We start from the raw sequence: 20,408 nt of genomic DNA, 5'->3' as shown, positions 1-20,408 counted from the left end.
CAAGCAGGAGTCAAGAATCCCGCCACACTGTTATTCAGAGCGTGTCCCCGCAACTAGGCACCAACACCAGCTATAGAGCCTTGCTGATACACAGAGGTTGAAAAGGCAGAGCCGGCAAAGTGTCTGGCAGTCCAGACCACTCTCCCACACAACCCTGCCACACTACAGGAGGAACAACCAGCATGGGAACAAAGCTTGCTGATGCCAATAGTGAGGTTAGGGGCCTTGTTAACCTGGCCCAGGTAAGATCTTCTAGTTCTGAAACTGATTACTTGCATGTTTTCAGTTTAAGCTGCAGGCCCTCAAGTCAGCACTCTACTGACGGAAGCCACAACAACTGGACTGAAGATGTTCTTTCTTTCAAAATGCAGAACACTCAAAACACATCTGCTTGCTCAGAATCCAGCAGCTTTGAGTGCATTGACGTGGCTTTGGAAACCACAGAAGAAATAAACCGAGGCTTAAAGACTGTTCCGAAAAGACAAATCCAGCTGAAGAGACGGGACACAACTGAGTCGCATGTAAATGAAAACAACAACGAAACACTTCAGGTTTCAAACACACCTTCCCTTTCTCGGGACATATTTCAGCGGCAGCATAGCACCCCTGCAGCGTTTCACCAAGAGTCGCATGTGGCTGATCAAAGGTCAGTCCAGGCCGAACAAAAGCAAAAACTTCAGAAGTCGTTTTCCCTGGATGAAACATCCAGCAAAACCAAAATGGCTTCCTGCATCATAACAAGTGTCCTATCCAAAAAGATGCAACATGAACAAAATCTTTGCACCATGGATGTTTCTGATAAGGATTTTGCTTCCATCAAAGTGAATAACAGAAGTACCACTGATGATTGCTTGTTTTTGTCTGGCAAGGATGTATATGCTGAAACTAGCAAACCGAATCAAAGTACTTTTTCCCAGAGTGGTCCTCTCAAAAGTAAGGCCCAAACAGAGTGCAGCTCTATGCACAAGCATAGCAGTGTTAACTCCAAAACACATTCGAAACCGTTAAGCAAACATAGCTTCAACCCTCTGTTAAGCAGAATTGGCTGGTCTGAAGTTCAAGGCAGTGGCACTGAAATAACTGCCTCTTCAGAGAATGAGAAAGCAGAGAAGCAGATCCCTAGAGAGGAGGCAGTGCGGCTCCCTAACCTCAGCCCTGGAGCAAAGCTATCTTGTGACTCAGCAAAGGGCAGAGCAAGGAATTTAAGTACAGCAACAAATGTAGCCATCAGCACACAGGCCTTTGTTAAAACCGCACCTGAAGAATGCCTCACGGGGCAGAGAATGTATAAACAACAACCCCAACCCCTGACTCAAACCCTAACCAGAGCATTGGAAAAGCAGGAGCAACAGGGTGGCAGGAAAGAAAGTACACTTAGTCCTACAAACATTTCCTTCCAAATCTCTGATTTGAAAGCAAATGCAGTGGATAATACAATCCCCCAAGTTGATGAGGGTGGGGTTGGGAAGGTGCCGGAGAGTGACAGAGAGGAAGTCAAGCCACAAGGACAGTTTTCAAGCCTGAGAATGCAAAGCCAAGGGAAACTGAAAACCTAGGCCCCTGTTCATGTAGTAAGAGACATGAGGAGTCTTGTGAAAAAAACATATAACCTGTCCTTCAAGGGCCCAAGAGAATCAACCACTGGATTGGATGGGACAGTTCCTTTTTTTCAGCCATCAATACACAATCAAAGCAAAAGCAAGGGTGAAGGGAAGGGAAAGGGATATAGACAAGATGAAAAGCACCAGGTGTGGAAGGTCACTCCACCTCTTAAAATGGACAGAATGCGAGAACTAGCCTCTCATCAATCTGCACCCAGAGGATGCTCAACTAAGGCAATGCCTCCTGTGGAATCAAATGACAAAAGTCATACCATTGGATTAACAAAGGTCAGTCCAATTAGTGTAACCAAAGCAAACAGTTGTGCCACGTCAAATCCCACAGAGACACCAGAAAGCCATATTGGCATTAGTAAAGCTGATGTTCTAGGTAGTGATATAAACTTGAAACCAATAAACAGGACAGACCTGGCAATACAAACTAGAGAGGGACCCTCTACTAAAGTGGCATCAAAAGGAGAGTTGAACAAGGCAGAACACGAGACAACCATTAGCTCTAACAAGGATCAACAGACTGCTGCATTACGTGGTCTTCAAGTAGCACTGCAATATTATTCACCTACAGTCAGCTCTGAGCAACAGGAACATGACAAGATAATCAGTGATGATCAGACCCTGTGTCTGCCTCCCAGGTCACAGAGTTTAGTTGGGCCTCTGTCTGCTTGTGTCCTAACAGTTGCTTCTACAACAATGGTTCCTTCATTTTATTACAATGCCAATTTGCTGGGCTACCAGGCAATCTCTCATCATATTGGAGCCATTCATGGTTATGTTCAAGGGCCTGTCTTGTTTCAAACACCCCATTATAACCAGCCCCCTACATCAAAAAGTCATATCCCCCTATTGAGATCTCTCTCGGAGGATGGAAAAATGCTTGTCCAACCATGCCCAACAGATGGCTCAACAAATCAAGCTGAGAATGAAGAGACAGGGCTGAAAATACCTTCTCCAGAAAGCCAACACAACACAATCTTTGTTGCTCCATTAAGTGCAGAGGCCAGGCTTGGGGGTGCAGGTGTTTTGTATCCAGAAGCAGGAGGAAGTGTAGTCGCAGGACAAACCCCTCGGCACCTGTTGCTAGACCCGGAAACTGGCCACTGTTTCTATGTGGACATGCCTGAGCTGCCACAGCGCAAGATGATGTTTGATCCAGAAACGTGCCAATATGTTGAGGTTCTATTGCCACAGCAGACACTACCCAGTGCTGTTCTGCCCACACCCTGTGCCATACCCTTTGCCTCTCTTCACATACCACCCATGTAAACCCCACAATGTTTACCTTGCGTGCAGTCACATCCTCAGGTGCTCCCACCACCAGGACCATGAAACCTGATGGGAGACTGTAGAAGATATTAACTCATGCCCACGGATCAGATTACCCTGTGCCTCTTAAGTGCTGGATCAGAGCGATTTATAAGCTTCTGAATGAGTGAAACATGTCGACCATCTGCTACCCTGGCCTATCGGCATTAAAGCTGAAAGGGTATTTTATTACTACTGCATTCAGCACTCCTTATTTCATAAAGCCTACCTCTGGACTTGGCAACTGACATGGGTGAGACCGTTTATATCTGTTGAAATGTTGCAAGATGCATATGCATTCACACATACAAGTTACACAAACAGAGCAGGGGTTTTAATGGGAGAAAGGCTCAAATCATCTCTTGTTGGGCTATTGAGACTTACCAAGGGACTTGAGTCTTCAGCAGGTTTAGCATTTTTGACAAAAGTCACAATTTTATTATCGTGAATTCTAAATATTTACCAATGTCAGGTTGAGTTTAATCATGGCTCAAATGTAATCTATGTCTTATACAGTAAACTTACCTAACCTACTTCACGATAACACTTTCGTTTTTCAATTTAACAAACATAATAACATGGATGTTAGTGTCCCAAGTGATATTTTTAATCAGAAAATTCTGGATCTGAACTGAATTATGTGAGAGATGAATGTTCTGGTGTCAAATGTGAAGTGACTATAACATTGAAGACATGAAAATCTATAGACATTTCCTTCAAATCAATAAAAAAAATTAAACAGGGCAGATCCTCAGGCAAGATGCTAAATCAATACAGCATTAGACCAAACACTGCAGTAAACCATGGCATCAAAACCATTGTAAAAAATACTTAATACAGGTCCCATGGTTCACACCGCATTACAGTTTGTTGTTGTAAATCGTGAAGGTGTGAAAAATGAACAAATGTTTTTGTAGTCTTTGTAGATTCCAGATATATGAGAGTTGATGTAAAGTTATATTTTAATACAAAATAACTTAAGCACTTGTTTGTTTTTATCTGTGACACTCTTAGGGCATTATTTTTGGGTCATTTCAATAAAACAACTAATGCTTTAGTATCAAAACAACTTTCACATTTGGTTGTATGTTAAAAAAACAGCAATCTTTCATCCTCAAACTGTTCATCCAAGTATTAGTTAAAACGTATGCACCCATACTTATATGGAGCATTTTATTATCCTGTGCTTTAGATGCAATACTAAAGAAACATATTTATATAAAAAAAGAATTGGTGCAGTTGCACACAAGTATGGTGCATTAAACGCAGTCTAATAAAGGAATATGGCTACTGTGGCATGGGGGGCGTGGTCATGTGTCGGTCTGCGGGAGAGGGAGAGCGGTAAGGCTTGTCACCTGGCTCATAATTATCTCTAACACCTGTCTCTCATTATAGTGATGGCAGAGGGAGACTTAAAAGGCACACCAGAGCATCAGATAGAGAGAGAGAGAGAGAGAGAGAGAGAGCGAGAGAGAGAGAGAGAGAGAGAGTGACCGACCGACCGACAAGTCCAGAGACAACCACGAATGTTGTTGTTTATTATTTAATCTGTTTCGACGGTTACCGTCGATTGTGTGTGTGTGTGAAGCTAAGAATTAAAAGACTGACCTTGAATCTGCTTCACTGTCTCCTGACTCCTCCATTTGCCCGAACTAAGAACTTGTTACAGTGGTGCCGAGAACCTGGCTTTGGAGGAGAGCGCTGTTATGGAGTCCTCACCGCTGGGCGAAGTCTTCAAGACCCTCACCAGCATCCAGCAGTCGCAACACCATGCCCTCATGGAAGTACGCCGGGAGCAGGAACAACGGTTTCAAGTCCTGCTCCAGGCACAAGCGGAGGACTGGCAGGTGCTCCGGAGCTTGATCGCCAGGGAGGGGGCTGGCACTGCGACCTCCTCGGAGCCCGTCCCACTGGTGGCCTTCACGAAAATGGGGCCAAACGACGATCCGGAGGCCTTCCTCGACCTCTTTGGAAAAAAACGTGGAGGTTAGGAGGTGGCCTCCCGATCAGTGGGCGGCCCGCCTGTTGCCCCTGCTCTCCGGGGAGGCGCAGCTGGCGGCACAACAACTCCCCGCCGCCAGCCTTCTGGACTACAGTCACCTGAAGAAGGCCATCCAGCAACGGGTCGGTCGGACACCGGAGCAGAGTTGGCAACTCTTCCGCTCGTTGAGCTTGGGTGGGGGGAAACTGCGGCATCGGGGAAGTGGTCGATCTGGTGGTACTGGAGCAGTTCATCTCCCAACTTCCCCGAGGCATGTCCGAGTGGGTCCAGTGCCACCACCTGGCATCGTTGGAGGGAGCCGTCCAGTTGGCAGAGGACTACATGGCGGCATTCCCAGGAGGCAGCGAAGCAGATTCAAGGTCAGTCTTTTAATTCTTAGCTTCACACACACAATCAACGGTAACTGTCAAAACAGATTAAATAATAAACAACAACATTCGTGGCTGTCTTTGGACTTGTCGGTCACTCTCTCTCTCTCTGATGCTCTGGCGTGCCTTTTAAGTCTCCCTCCGCCATCACTATAATGAGAGACAGGTGTTAGAGATAATTATGAGCCAGTTGACGAGCCTTACCGCACTCCCTCTCCCGCAAACCGACACATGACCATGCCCCCAATGCCACAGCTACACTTTAGTGCAGGCCATTTCAACTGGAGCATCCATCACAACACCTTCATTATCAAATCATCCTCCTCCTCCTTATACTTGGGCCGTGATGACCTAAAGCCTTGGAAAGTGGGACAGATGGGCAAGTAACGCAGCCAGCCCACCTTCCGAACCAGTCCCATCCCCACTGGAAAGTCATATGTTTCTGATGTCACTGTATCTGCTCCAGAAGAACTCTCATCTGCCCATTCAATCAAACCTCGCTCTTTTCTGGAGCCTATAGGCACAATGTACACATGGTGATGTGGAACAACAGGGATGGCTGTTTGGGAGTTTACACTTCTTTTGTTTAACATTTATCCAACGTATTTGTATATCGAGAGCCTGACTGATGCATACCTGGGATTGTGTTATCCAGTACAAACGCTATGAATCCCCCTACAAACATCTCTGTTGTCAGGAGCACTGTGACGATTTGATCTAGCTCAACCACACCTGTTAAAATCATTCAAAATAACCAGTCTATTTACAGTTTTGGGGACTATAGCTGCAGCTTTCTTAAATGACCAATATTTTAAGCAAACAAAAATAAATCAAAACCTTTCAGGCTAAACAATGATACACTCTCAATACATTTACCTGTTTTGATGCTGCCTGGATGAGTGTCCAGGTAATTAGGCAACATGAGGCCAGAAAACATGGAGAAACCCAGCACAAAAAGATTTCTGGAGGAGTTTAGGTCTACATTCTGTAGGTTTGATAACCCAACAGCTGTGATCATGCCTGTTGACAAACCAACACAGACAGCAAATTAAAGGGATAGTTCACCCCAAAATTTTAATTCTCTCATCATTTACTCGCCATCATGCCATCTCAGATCTGTTTGACTTTCTTCTGCAGAACACAAATTATGATTTTTAGAAGAATATTTCAGCTCTGTAGGTCCATACAATGCAAGTGAATGGGTGCCAAAATTTTGACGCTCCAAAAAGCACATAAAGGCATCATAAAAGTAATCCATATGACTCCAGTGTTTTAATCCATATTTCCAGAAGTGATATGAAAGGTGTGGGTGAGAAACAAATCAATTTAAATGTAAGCCCTTTTTTGCTTGAAATTGTATGTAAATCAGCAAAAACACAAGAAGAAGAATGTGAATGTAATCTGTTTCCACTTCTGAAGACACTGATTTATTCACTGGAATTGTATGGATTACTTTTATGCAGACTTACAGTTTATGATTTTTGGAGCTAAAAAATTTTGGCAACCATTCACTTGCATTATATGAACCAAAAGAGCTGAGAAGTTCTTCTAAAAATCTAAATTTGAGTTCAGCAGATGAAAGTCATTCACATGTGGGATAGCAGAAGGGTGAGTAAATGATGAGAAAAGATTCATTTTTGGGTGAACTATTCCTTTAAAGGTACACAAAATAAATAGACCTACTAAAATATGGACCAGTCAACAACAAAATGTTTGAAAAACGAATTCTTGATACAGTATCTAGTCTAATTTCTGAGATCTAATACAGTATACAGACTGCATAGACATCACTTCTATGTAAAATCTAAAGGGTAGGCCTACAGTTTCTGGGCTCTTGACTGACACCCTGTGGACAAAGCTTAACACCTGAGCAAACATACAGGACTCCAACTGAGCTTCTTACCAAACAAGGTGCAGAACATCCCTCCAAGGACAGGATCAGGCAAGGAGGCAAAGAGAGCAGTAAACTTCCCAATGGTTCCCAACAAAAACATTATTCCTGCCCCATACTGTATCACCCTCCTACTTCCTACCTGTACAAGGAACCAATACCAGAGTTTCATGATCATTGCCAGAAACCACTGCTTGTCATTCAACACAAAATAACAATGTACATTTACAAAGTGAACGATGAAACTGAAAACAGAGCAACTGAGGAGACAACAGGTGAAGCAGACTTATGGATAGTCTATGGGCCTGTTCCAAAACCAAGTGAGATGCCTCCATCATAGGTGCGCTCCCGACGCGAAGGCTGTTCCAAAAGGCATCTTAATTTTGATGCATCCTAAGATACCTAATTCTGGCCAAATTCTTAGGTGGCACTGTATGTATCCTTCCCTGTGTAGGTGACCCATAATACACTGTGATGAGCTCAGTGGAAAACTAAATCCTATGTGGTGGATAAAGCAAGAGAAATTTTGATTACACTTATCTATTTACTACTGAAAGGTATTTATAAAAAATAGTTTAAAACTGACTCTTTTAACCAAAATGTATGTGTGCTGTGTACATTTATGCTAATAAGAGCAGGGGTTTTCAAAATGGGGTCCAAGAAACCCCAGGGGGCCTCAAGGGGGTGCTAAAAAAAAAAAAAAGAAAGAAAAAAAAAGTATAAATGTAAAAAATGTTGACATTATTGGAAATTATTACTATTTCATTTAACCATGCAATTAATCATGATTATTTTATTCTATTGCCAGCCATAGTTTAAATCCATAATAAATAAAAACAAATCTGCATATAATTTCATATATTATGAAAACAAATCGTATGTGTAAGAAATAAGGGTTGTACTTCACTATTCTCTTTATAGCCACTTTGAAACCTTTATTGTGAAAGTGATAAACAAATATATTTCAATTGAATTGAAAAAGTTTAAACATTTTAAATGACTATAATAGAGAAAATATACACTCTCAAATGTATAAAAAATATATATGTCATCTAAAATTTAAATAATAAATTTTGCTTTAGTACAATTATGGCACAATAAAAGCAAGTAATTTTTAATTTGGAAACCCCTGGATTAGAGTATCCTGTCGTTCCTCTTGCATCACCTGTGAGGAGAAATATTTGAATGACGCAAGGATCTGCTGCCTATGTAGAAGCTCCATTTTAGTTAGGGAGCTGCAATAGAAGACAGCTGTCTATGTAGGCAGGAAGCAGCGAGGCAGCTCAGGTTTTGGAACAGACCCTATCTGTATTCACCTGCTATTAGCTCTACTGCTTAGAGGACTCTGATCAGATGTCACACAGAGATAGCAAAAGTAGGACACATCACTTTTACAGTAGCTCGAAATATACTGGTGTTCATTAGTATTATACAGATGCAAAGAGTTCCCACTGCCTTACCTTTGTGATGCCAAGCACCCCTATGTTAGGACTGGAAGACGTTGAGCCATTTCCTGTGCCCAGCAACCCTGCTATGATACAGCACACACCTTCTGTAAAGATCCCTCTGGGAAAGAAAACAAGGTGCAAAGCAATGATAAAATCTTCCTTATTTTAAATCACATTCGTGTGCAGTGTGAACAAAGCCTACAGTATCAAAGTTTGTTGTTGTCTGTTGTTCTTACCTATTGATAGCATGTACAGGTGGAGGTGGAGCCCCAGAGAGGCGAGCGCAGGCGTAATAATCTCCAATAGACTCAACAATACCAGCTAGCGTGGCACTGAACATGCCTAGCACTCCTGCTACCGTCACTGTGGGCAGTCCCCACTGACCTGTGGCACACACAACCACGTGAACGTGATATGAATTAAGAAGAGTAGCTGACAGTCCAGCCATCGATCCACCAATATTACTACCTCTAATCAAATTCCTAGTCTCTTTTCCAGTAAAAAAAGTTAAAGCTTTAGATTAGATATTAGTCACAAGTGAGATTTGCTGCTAAACAAGTAATTATAAATTATGGGTGTGTTAAGGGTAGCAGGGAAGTTCCGTACATGGATAGGGGAATCTAAACCATGGTGCCTGGGTCATAATATCGCCATGGGAGTCAGTGCGAGCCTTATAGCCATATCGATTTGGATCATCTGGCAGCACGTCGGTCAGGGTGAGAATATAGCAAACCAGCCATACCACCATGATTGCCATGATGATCTGCTGAGAGCAAGACAATCAATTAGAAGGGAAAAGTAAGCATTTCAAACAATGAACCATATAGAGTGAACTTTGTTCAAGTGCCTATCAGGATGTTTAATTAAATTCTGATAAATGCAGATACTGTGTGTAATCAAAAATCAGTTAGGCGCCTCTGCTTGAGTTTGATTTATGGCTTAGGCTTATGGTTGATGACTTAAGAACTACATGCAGAGCTGAAGTAATTGGCATGGTGCTGGCTAGTCTGACAACTGTGAATTTGAATGTTGGCCTGTACCGGAAACATCTTGAAGATGTGCACACGTGTGATGTGACAGCCTTTCTGTCTGGTGTTGACTGGGAAAGGACAGGCCCAGTTCCTCAGATGCTGAGCAAACAAAACAATGAGGAAGATGCATCTGAAATGACAAAACACATGCACACAGATCTCTAAGAAAGGTGTGGAACCTTGGCCATTAAAATAAAAAAGATAAATTATGAGCATGAAACACATTAAAGACCCCATTTGATGTTTCTTATTGAAACAGGAAGTTAGGTGGGACATATTGAAGGGCTCCACCCCTTTTTTAAATTAGCCAATAGCCTCTAGCTTAAATCACAGCAGTGAACCATGATTTGCTATACTTGCTAGTCGGTTGCAGGTAGTATTAGGGGGAGGGACATTCTCATTCTAGAATGCATTTTATTAGACAAAAATCCAATAAATGCAGTGCAAAATGAGTCATCAATATTTATGGCTGTAAATGCATATATATATATATATATATATATGCTAAAAGGTTAATTTTGTCAACTTTTAGGAGTACACTAGCATATAGATGGCTTCAAAGCTAAAAGATTTCATGGGGTCTTTAAAGAGCACAAGGACTCACAGCAGAGAGAGGCCCCAGTGGCTGCCTGCATGGTCTCCAGCTGTCTGGAAGATAGACAATCCGATAAGGGACACGGTGGGGGTGACAGTCAGGGGCCCAATTAAGTTGAGCAGGATCCCAGGGATTCCAGTCAGCCCTATGACCACCTCAATCAGGCTAGATACAATGATAGCACCCTGAATCTGCAGAACATTGACACACAGGTCAAAATCCATCATACCAGAAGGGCAATGACAACTGGTTCTCAGTGTTTAGATGTTGTTCAGGCCGCACCTCTCTTATTCGTGGATGCCAAACATGCGAAGTGTTCAGAGGAAGACTCCAATCACCGTAAATCTCCTCTGTGAAATCCAAAACCAGCGTTAAACATTAACTTTGACATAGATTGATGTGCACAATGTGAACAGATTTTCAATAGAAAATCAATAGAATTCTTTACCTCGGTAAGGGGGTGTTCACACAGGATATGTTAGTGTATACTGTTTGTGCCATTTTTGGTAGTAGATCTACTGTATGTACATACTGTATGTCTTAGAAAGATGTCTTTGGGCTTATCTTGCTTCATTTCAGTGCCTTGTGCCATGAGCATCAGGCTTTTAAGATGGCGTGCAAGTACGCCTACACGCGTGGTGAAAATGCAAGGAATTGCCAAATGTCACCAGAAGTTGAGAACATTGGCATCCGTTGACCAATGAGAATTTCAGAGATGCTGGTCCAGTTGTCCAATCCAATTGATCATGTTCCCGCTTGATTTCAAACTCACTCTGCTCTTTTTACCCCCTCAAAACAAATCTTACACATTTCTATTTGTCAAAAGCTCCATCAACTTTCTCTAGACTGTAGAAGCTCTTATACAGGTTGCCTAAAAATGAAAATTCTGTCATAATTTACTCACAGACAACCTTTATTTACATGACTTACTTCCTTCTGTTGAACACGAAAGATGATGTTGGACAGAATGCCTCAGTCACTATTCACTTTCATTGCATCTTTTTTCCATACTACAAAAGTGAATAGTGGCTGAGGCTATCGTTCTACCTAACATCTCATTTTGCGTTCCACTTTAGAAAAAAAGTCATATACATTTGGAACAACATGAAACAACACGGCTTTGACATCACTTTTGGGTGAACTATCCCTCAACTTTTAAAAACATGTCTCGAAACCAATGCATTCAGCTTCAAATTGTTGTGTCTAACTGTGTACGTCCCCTAACACTGTTTGAAACAACGTACCTTCAGAAGGACACTTCCATCTGTCAAGCCTCAGAATTGCCTCAGCAGGGACGAGAAAGGCAAAGGCACTCGCCTGGAACAGAGGCAACCTGAACGTGGTAATGAAACAATTACAACAGCACAATCTAAACGCTCCATACAAAAACACACATTGGATAACTCACCTGACACCAAACGTGGTCTGTATGAGAGTAGTGATGCCCACACAAGTGAAGATGGTGCCCACTAATTGGCTGACAGTGTACTGATCCCGTCCCACGCACATAGCATCAGCCAATAGGAATGGCACAGCAATAGTTCCACTAAAGCATGTCAGGTAGTGCTGGAGACATAGAGGCAGTTGTACAAATATGGGAAAGTCTGGAAGGGATGGGATTGTTGAATGGGTGAAAATTAAAATGTATGTGTACCTGCAGTCCCAGCAGCACACATAGATACCAAGGTGGGACATCCTCGATTCTGTAGATCATATCAAATCCTGGCACCTGATTCTGGGTCTCTTCAGGCTTCTTTTTCATGTCAGTATGGACCTCTTGTGTCCCTGCATGCATAGACCCATCTGAAGGTGGGAGCTAATGGTAAATAAACACACACACATACTCCTTACACTTCTGAAATCATATATAACCAGATATGATGTATCGAGCTGCAAAAGAGGAAGACAATAAATGGACTGACACCATGAATTAAATAGTACAGTCTATGATATTTTGAACGGTATCAAATCTCTTTCCTAATATAATACAAACATTAATATTTCAAATATTTTTTCCCTATTTTTTAACTCTCAGAATGATTGAAAGTGCAAAGTTAGGCTGTAATTCAAAACAATATTAGGGTCGTCATGGATGCTGATTCTAGTTTAGCAACGTCCCCTTGATTTTTTGCAGGGTAGACATTTAATTGATACACGTGACAAGTTAAGTGCTCAATAAAGTGTTAAACCAGTTTCAAAAGCAATAACATGGAGAAATAGATTAGTATCATGAGCCATTATTAAGCAACCAGGTCTTGCTGACATAATGCTGAGTAATGTTATGTCATTACAAGCAACATGAGCGAATGGTTATGCCACTACTATTCTAAACAAATATTATACACGTTGTAGCAATGCTTACTGACACGAGAGCTAACTTATACCAAAACAAGCATTACAAGGTCTTTCAATACACTACATAAAACTGTATACACTACAAAGTGTATATAGTCTAGTACAGGGGGTTTAAAACTGGGTTCTGAGGGACCACCAGGGAGCCACAATGGGGTGCTGGGGGATCCTTGGAAAATGTCAGAAAAAAAAAAAAAAAAACAATTAAAAGGGATTACTACAATTCAGCAATATTACTGTTTCATTCTGGTGCCTAAAATCTACAAATAAATTTCAATATTAATTTAAATAATAATACCAATACATTTTTCTTCAGGTATACAGTATACACCTAACATTACTCTAATAGTGTGATGAAAAAAAATACGCTGTCAACTTAATAAAAAGTACATATTTTCCAGATAATATTTTAAATAACCTCTTTTGGCTTTAGTACAATGACAATATAAAAGCCAACTGTTTAAATTTGCCAACAACATATTGTCTTTATAATGTGACACTTTCTATTTTCAGTATCTCACACTGTATAAATGAGTCTTTATGCATGAATATTTTCGAACTACCCCTTCATCACCAAATATTGTGAGTATGGCATTGCTTGTATAAAACGATTCTAAATAATAAGTTAATATCAATCACTTGGCATGGTCAGCTATTTTGTTTATGTTTGCCCCACCAACAAAAATAGTTTCTTAAATAATTTTTTGTAATGAACAAGTGTTGAATGAAATATCCTCTCTTGGAAAGCCACTTCAAAAACGCTCTCCATTACTGCATACTTTGGAAAACAATGACATTAGGAAACTAAAAACAGAGTTTTCAAACTAGAAAAAGACTAGTGTGGCTGTGGCTTTAGCAACACATTTTTCCCTATGGAAGTATCTTAATCTTTTCTTTTTTATAAACTTGATAAACTGCAATTCTTTCAAATCTTGTGTTTTCATTCAGTGGTTTCTGGAGCTTGATAAAAAAAAATAAAAAAACACTTGTCTAAGAAAACTCTTTACTCACTCCTGTAGTAAGTAAAGCATTCTTAACTCATTTAAGCATTGAGAATCCATATCATGCACTGACTCCATCTGTTGAAGAGCAACATCATATGGCACACATCTATACGTCTGTTTCCACTCATTACTGCCCACAAAGAAAAAAAATACATATAGTTTCTGCATGCATTATTCCTAAACAACTTGGTGAGACTTTGGAGAGTTCTGAGGAATTAAACCTCATGTTTCTTGTAAATCTGGAATATCTTGTGCACAGACAAATTAGCAAGTCTTGTCTCATCTCAACTGTAAATGCTCTGCATTTGCATAATTCAATTTAGGATTTTCTGTTTTTCATTTAAGTGCACATACTGTATCTCCTGGCTCTTGTCATACACTGATGCATATACGCCAAAACTCATTTAGGAAAACACTCATATCGAGACCTTAACCTCAACATTAGAATAGCGACAGATCCTAAAAAACAACATACCTCAGCAGTAAAGAAAACACTACAGTGATTTATTTTACTGAAATTCCATCACAAACGCTCAATGTTCCAACAAATTCTTCTCATGAAAGTGTTACTTTCTTTGAGATAAATGACTGCAGTGACCATGTTGAGTGTTTCCTTTCAGAACAATGGAAATCCTCAATTTTGAAGGATTTATTTTACCTTAGGCTCCTCTGCTGTTTCCGTGTGATTCATTGGTCCTTGGAGGATGTGTAAGGGTCTGAGGGGCCCGTGCTTCTGTCTCCCAGAGGCCACGTGAAATGTGAGACCTGGCAGGATACAGAGCATTGGTTTTATGGGAGAGAAAGAGACAGAGGGGGACCAGATTATTCAGGTTAATAATCTGCCCTTCGTCTCGAACTTTTCTGTTATCAGTTACACACCTTTATTTCGTTCGAAACCCTTATGACAGCACAAAAGATGTTAACATCCCTTTTTGCATTGCATAAAAAAAAGAAAGAAAGAAAGAAAGTCAAATGGATTGCAACATGAGGGTGAGTAAATGATCAAATTAAATTTTTGGTTCAACTACCCATTTAAAGTACTTAGCCGAAAGTGCTTACTTGGTGAAACACCCCTCCTCCCAAAGACGTGTGATTCTATGGGACTCCAAACAGTGGCGAATGTTAACTGCTCTATAATTACTGTTGGAAGATGATGAACAGAACAGAAATCTTTGGGAGAAGAATCATAAGAGTAGCTATCAGGTAAGATGTACACCCCGCCAGCATATCCGGTAGATGAACGCCAATCTATTGCTAATCAAAGCAGTACAGAGCTTAGATGCAAACTTTCCACTGTATTCTTGGACCCACCCATATTTATGCAATGAACACATGACTTCAAAGGGGTCAACACCTTTATGACAGATATGTGAAGCTGCTGTATTCACTGCTCCAGTCAGCAGAGGGCCCTACACATCAACTTCTGAATTATTGCCTCTTTGGCGAGGAGTCTTTCAATAAATTGTGAATTAGAGAAAGGAATCTTTGACAGAATATGCAGCGTGTAGGGGTTACTACCTAACAAACTAACTAACTTAAATAAATTCCCATCTTCTGGCTTCATCCGGTTTGCTGGTGCTCAGCTGGTCGGCCAGCTGGTCTACAGCATGACCTGCTGAAAAGTTCCCATAACCCCTCTAAAACCAGCATGGTCTGAAACCAGGCTAGGAGACCATTTCATGTCAAAACAGGTTCGGCATGAAATATTAGGTTATTTAAGTTTAAATTATTTTATCATATGAGAAAGAGACTGTTAATTTATTTGAGACACATCATAAAAAATGGACAGTTCCAGTCTTGGATGCTGATTGGTCAAAATACATGCTTCAATCACAACAAAGACCTCTTCACTGAGCTATATCAAAGTGGCTTTCAAGGCAAGTCAGTCCACTCTGCAGTCATCTTTGGAACGCACCCAGGTAGCTATTTCTATGGATTCAAACGGCATGAAAGTACAGCTCCTATCTACTTGAATGGGGAAATACAGTAATCTCCAAAACGGTTGGTCAAGATTTAGATTAAAGAACATATTTCAAATCAGTTGTTAAATCTGACAACAGTGGTATCATAAATTGTGCAAGATATATAGATTAGATCATGCTATTTTCAGGCTCGTCCAGCAAAATTTGCATGTGCGTTCTCAAATTGACTGACAGGCGATGTCTGTATCTACAAGATGATTGGCTCTTTTACCTTTAAGGTGGGACTTAACTACATCCGCCATATTGAGTGTTCCAATTTCTCCCATTCATTTTAATACCAGTGCTCCGTCTTGAGCTAAACGGTCTTTGCTATATTCACAATTTTTACAAATGAAATACTCTAAACATCACATATGTAAATGTGAGTGAAAACACTGTAGACCAAAAAACTAAAACAGTCTTCCGATAAGAATAGGACACTTCCGCATTCAGGAAAAAAGTGGATAGCACAGCCTCTCCTACCTTAAACTAGCACAGCAATGTATGAAATCAATTGCCTGGGACTCTGGTCAATTATCAAGTTTAGCGACCATTATATAAAAATATTTGACTGCAGAATGCCATGATTGACCAATCAAGTATTCAAGAAGTATTCCACAGTGTAATAATTAAGGCAAAACCAGTTACTCACAAGATAGCAAAACAATGACCTCATGAATTATAAAACTTTACACAGTCAACTGCGGGATAAATGTGTGTACAAATACTCCATACTGTACGTATATTCATGCAACTCAGCTTGCTATTGAGGAAGGAGGATATAAAGCAGACGCACATCTGCATCACGATAGTGAGACACAGACAGGCACACAGGAAAGACAGAGGAATGACTGTCTGGAGAAGACTAAAACAGAAGTCTGGGAGATTTTGCTTTTCCAGTTTTGAGGTCATTGCCTGAAAAGACAAGTTTTCACACAGTTGTGTAACATATTTCAGGGAAAAATTCACCCAAAAATGCACTCACTTTCATGTTGTTCCAAACCCGTATGCAATTCTTTCATACAATAAAAGTGAATGGTGACTGACGCTGTCAATCCGCCCAACACCTGGTTTTGTGTATCTATCTTAATTACTGTCTGTGCACTCTATGACACACACAGACACAAACACACACACACAGAGCAAAAGAGCACTGTTGTCTGTTAAACAGTCACCTTTATTACCATGTTAACACCTGGTTACATAAAAATGTTTTTATGTTCTTTCTTTACAAAACCATAGAAAAGAAAACTATAAAGAACTAGCAAAGTAAACAATAACTTAAAAATACTTTACAGAATACTCAGATGTCAGAGTTTAACTCAGAGGTCACAAGCATCAGTATATTAGACAGACAGTCAAAAGAACATCCATATTTCACTGATTAACCTAAATAAACTTCCTCTGTTCAGCTAATAAATGACTCTAGCTTGGTTGTCACGAGTATTCTCAAATACATGCGTAGGCATGTTTAAACTAAGGGCATGGTATACAAAGGTATTTTTGTCTCAGTATTTTTGCGTGTGGATGGGTGGAAATGTGTTTCACTGGGCCCTCTTGGACATCAACATCTCTCTGATGTTATCCTCTGCATCTTTCACGCTGCGCTCCAGGTACGTCTTCTTTTGCTATGAAGAAAACACAAGGCAAACATACTCCATCAGATTCAAAGCACAATAATTTTTGTTCAAACTACTAATTACTTCTCTAAAATTGTAATTAGTTACACTGAAAAAGTAATTACTTTTAATTTGTGTAGTTTTCCAAAACACATTTTCCACTCAACGTATTGAAAAATAATGTGTATATTTCCTTCTTTATAATCGAACACCCTTCAGATGTCACAGAAGCGCAGACAGACGAACATATGAATTTATATTTAAAATGTATTATGCAATAAAAATAAAAATATATTGAATAATTATTTTTATATTGTACTTTATTTTTATATGTGCACTCAGTAATTTTTTTTCCCATTAAAAAAGTTTTACTCCTATAGAAATGAATTGTAATTTTGAAACATATGTATAAAATCATGATCACTCACATGAGATGAGGACTCTAGTCATATCAGTAACCTTATAAAAGCTGTTTTATTTTACATGGGGTAGGGGCGCCCTCATGGGGGATGCCATTTTAGAAATCACATGACCGGCTTAATACTACACACACAATCTCAGAAACCTACCTTAGATACTTTCACTCTTGGATTAAATTAATCATGGCTGATTGTGAATAGTGATTTTCTACAATGGCATCTGTAACTGAAAACTACTGATTTTGAATTATGCTGCATCCACACCACTAGGTGTCACTGTAAGTCCAAGATGACACCTTTATTTTTAGAAATATGTGTAACCCAAGTATTATACTTAAACGTAATTCAAATCAGTAACTGTAATCTGTTTACAAGAATTTAAAATGTAATGTGTTGCTCTACTTTTGATTTAACAAGTAATTAGATTACAGTAAATAATTAGTTTGTAATCAGATCACTCCCAACACTGCTGATAACCTCAGTCCCCATTTACATTGTATGAAAAAAAAAAAAAAAAAAAATTAAGAGCAATATTATTCAAGATTTCTCATACTGTGTTACACAGAAGAAAGTCAAACAGGTTTGGAACAACATGAGAGTGAGTAAATAACAGAATTTTCATTTTGGGGGGAACATTTAATTGTTTCATGTTCTGAAAAAAAGACTCTGAACACATGATTTGAAGGTTTCTGAACACACTCCAACACCCCAAACTGCTGTGGTAAAGCTGTTAAAATTCTTTGAGATAAGATCATCTTTTTTTGGATCACATTTAAAGACACTTATATACTGATTATTAGTGCGACGTTTTTCCATGCTGTCAAAAAAATGACAAATCGCCTTTATACATCAGAAAAGTCCTTAATTTCAAAAGAGCAATATCTCAGTTTTATTCGAGAAAAGGCGTGTACTGTGCGTGCTGGAGAAAGTGTGAATGTGTGTTATGCAAGACGTGTTTCATGATGTGATCACACGTACTTGGCTGACACCTGGTTAGTGGCCGAGATAGTGTACAGAAACAGGCCCCTACCTGAAGTCTTCTGGCCAAACATTGCAAAAGAAATGAGTCACACACACACACACACACACACACACACACAGAGAGAGAGAGAAAACCTTTGCACCTAGGCGATGTTGCACCATGGCTAGATCTCTCACATACAAAACAAGAAAAAAGTAAATCAACGCAACAACACAAACATTGTGCGATATTGTGTGTCATCCACCAGATTAACAAATCATCAATTATTCTTCAACTTAATATCAAACCCACAGAAGGGTTTTTATAATACAATAACTATTTTAGGGTTTGATGTGCCTTGAGTAAAAAAAAAAAACAAAAAAAAAAAACTAAAAGTTAGGTTTATAATTTATATGGGGTTGTACTTTAAACATGTGGTTTATGGTTTGACATCTCTGTAATGATTAAAGAACACAAAGTATTTAAATCAGTTGTAACCAAGCAATTCTGCACATTGGCTCACTACTGTCTGGAAACCCCACCCCCCTTCAGTCAAATACTACTATCCTACATCTAAATCTAAAATCCAAATTCTAGGTTAAGAATCGAATACCTTTGGTGGTTAAAAGGCGAAAAAAACAGTCTATTTCCTCTTTTGAAGAGCTAGCTAATCAGTGAGTACTGAATCCATTTTCTTGTTTTCCTAGTAACAGGGATTCACATTGATTAATCGCATGGAAAAAAATTGGTATTTTGTTTCTTTTCTTCGCACAAATAGATTTTTCCATTACTGATGGCGGTTTATAACTATGCAGAGTATGTCTCAAGAAATACAGCAGCACAAACTAATATCTGTATGCTGCCCTATAAAAAGCAAGAGCCAATTTTTCATTTGAGCAAAGGTTTATTTTTGGAATCTCATCAAGCCTGTTTGCGTACAAAGCTTCTTGTGTATTTCTGTATACAGGATTTTCACACACGCTTTAAGAACTTCTGAAACATTTTATTGAAACAGGTTACCGACATGCCAGATTTTTTTTTAAATGAGGGCGAGGTTTAGTAAAACTTTCCTCTGTTTTGTGATCAGTCTGCAGGCCATTAATGAGGAGGCAAATATTCTCTGAGCAAGCATGATAAGATATGACAACAGTTGATATCAGTTTTCCCATACCACCCCGTTCTGCTCGCCCTTTATGGATAGCTTTATAAAAGCTACTTGTTTTTTATAGGTCACACCGCTAGGAGTGGCCAAAAAAAGGTCACAAAAATATTTCAGAAGGCAGAAAACACCACAGCAGTGGAAAACAAAGGGGATCAGGGGTGTGCAGAATGTTGCATTATCCCTCCACTGATCACTGAGAGTTAGCCTGAAAATGGAAAGTGATATTACAGATATTACAAACATGTTTGTTTTCCTTAAATATTTTTCTATTCACTCACACACATGAAATGCCACAACCTGTAGGCACAATGTCTTCAGCACACCCATAATTACATAATGAAAATCATTATGAATTAAATGCAACTTTAGCTCTACCGCCAGTATCTGTGACATGATCTGTCGATTACCACGGAAAATAATTTTGGAAAACACGTTTACTGTAATGCACTAATAATTATAATGGAAGCCAGGCAGGCAAGTAGGCTGTAGGGTTTGATGCAAAAATTTGTATTTTCTTGTTGTTACATAAAGGGCAAATTAAAAGTGACTTAGAAACTTTTTACCAGGGCGCTTATTCACAAATATTTTTTTCTTACCACTAGGAGTTCTCAAAAGAGTTCCTTGCTAAGAGTTTTTGCTTAAAACCAATTCACAAAACAGCTAAGAGCAAGTTT

General features: G+C 39.7%; 3 protein-coding genes across 3 annotated transcripts in view; all 3 read right to left on the bottom strand.

Moving 5' to 3' along the window:
• The window catches only part of LOC127431210 (cyclin-J-like), a 53,036-nt gene extending 46,824 nt beyond the window's left edge, over positions 1–6,212 (bottom strand). The window contains exon 1 of the mRNA XM_051681529.1: positions 6,168–6,212. The gene's annotated coding sequence lies outside the window, so the exon portion shown is untranslated. The remainder of the gene's footprint in view (positions 1–6,167) is intronic.
• LOC127431205 (solute carrier family 23 member 1-like) lies at positions 5,547–14,910 on the bottom strand. Its single transcript, XM_051681524.1, is given in 17 exon segments — positions 5,547–5,590; positions 5,593–5,805; positions 5,928–6,023; positions 6,168–6,311; positions 7,195–7,324; positions 8,643–8,748; positions 8,867–9,014; positions 9,237–9,393; positions 9,671–9,791; positions 10,266–10,447; positions 10,539–10,606; positions 11,501–11,589; positions 11,665–11,822; positions 11,911–12,072; positions 14,271–14,377; positions 14,492–14,540; positions 14,672–14,910. Coding segments are annotated over 15 exon segments (1,851 nt in total). The 5' UTR covers positions 14,304–14,377; positions 14,492–14,540; positions 14,672–14,910.
• A 1,820-nt stretch (positions 14,911–16,730) lies between these two features.
• The window catches only part of LOC127431227 (prefoldin subunit 1-like), a 29,729-nt gene continuing 26,051 nt past the window's right edge, over positions 16,731–20,408 (bottom strand). The window contains exon 4 of the mRNA XM_051681563.1: positions 16,731–17,201. Coding sequence (XP_051537523.1) covers positions 17,118–17,201 — 84 coding nt within the window. The 3' untranslated portion in view covers positions 16,731–17,117. The remainder of the gene's footprint in view (positions 17,202–20,408) is intronic.

The sequence above is a fragment of the Myxocyprinus asiaticus genome, chromosome 40 (assembly GCF_019703515.2).
Source record: "Myxocyprinus asiaticus isolate MX2 ecotype Aquarium Trade chromosome 40, UBuf_Myxa_2, whole genome shotgun sequence".
In the NCBI taxonomy this organism is placed as follows: Eukaryota; Metazoa; Chordata; class Actinopteri; order Cypriniformes; family Catostomidae; genus Myxocyprinus; species Myxocyprinus asiaticus.
The sequence above is the reverse complement of the archived record's forward strand: the minus strand, read 5'-3'. Positions and strand labels throughout refer to the sequence as shown.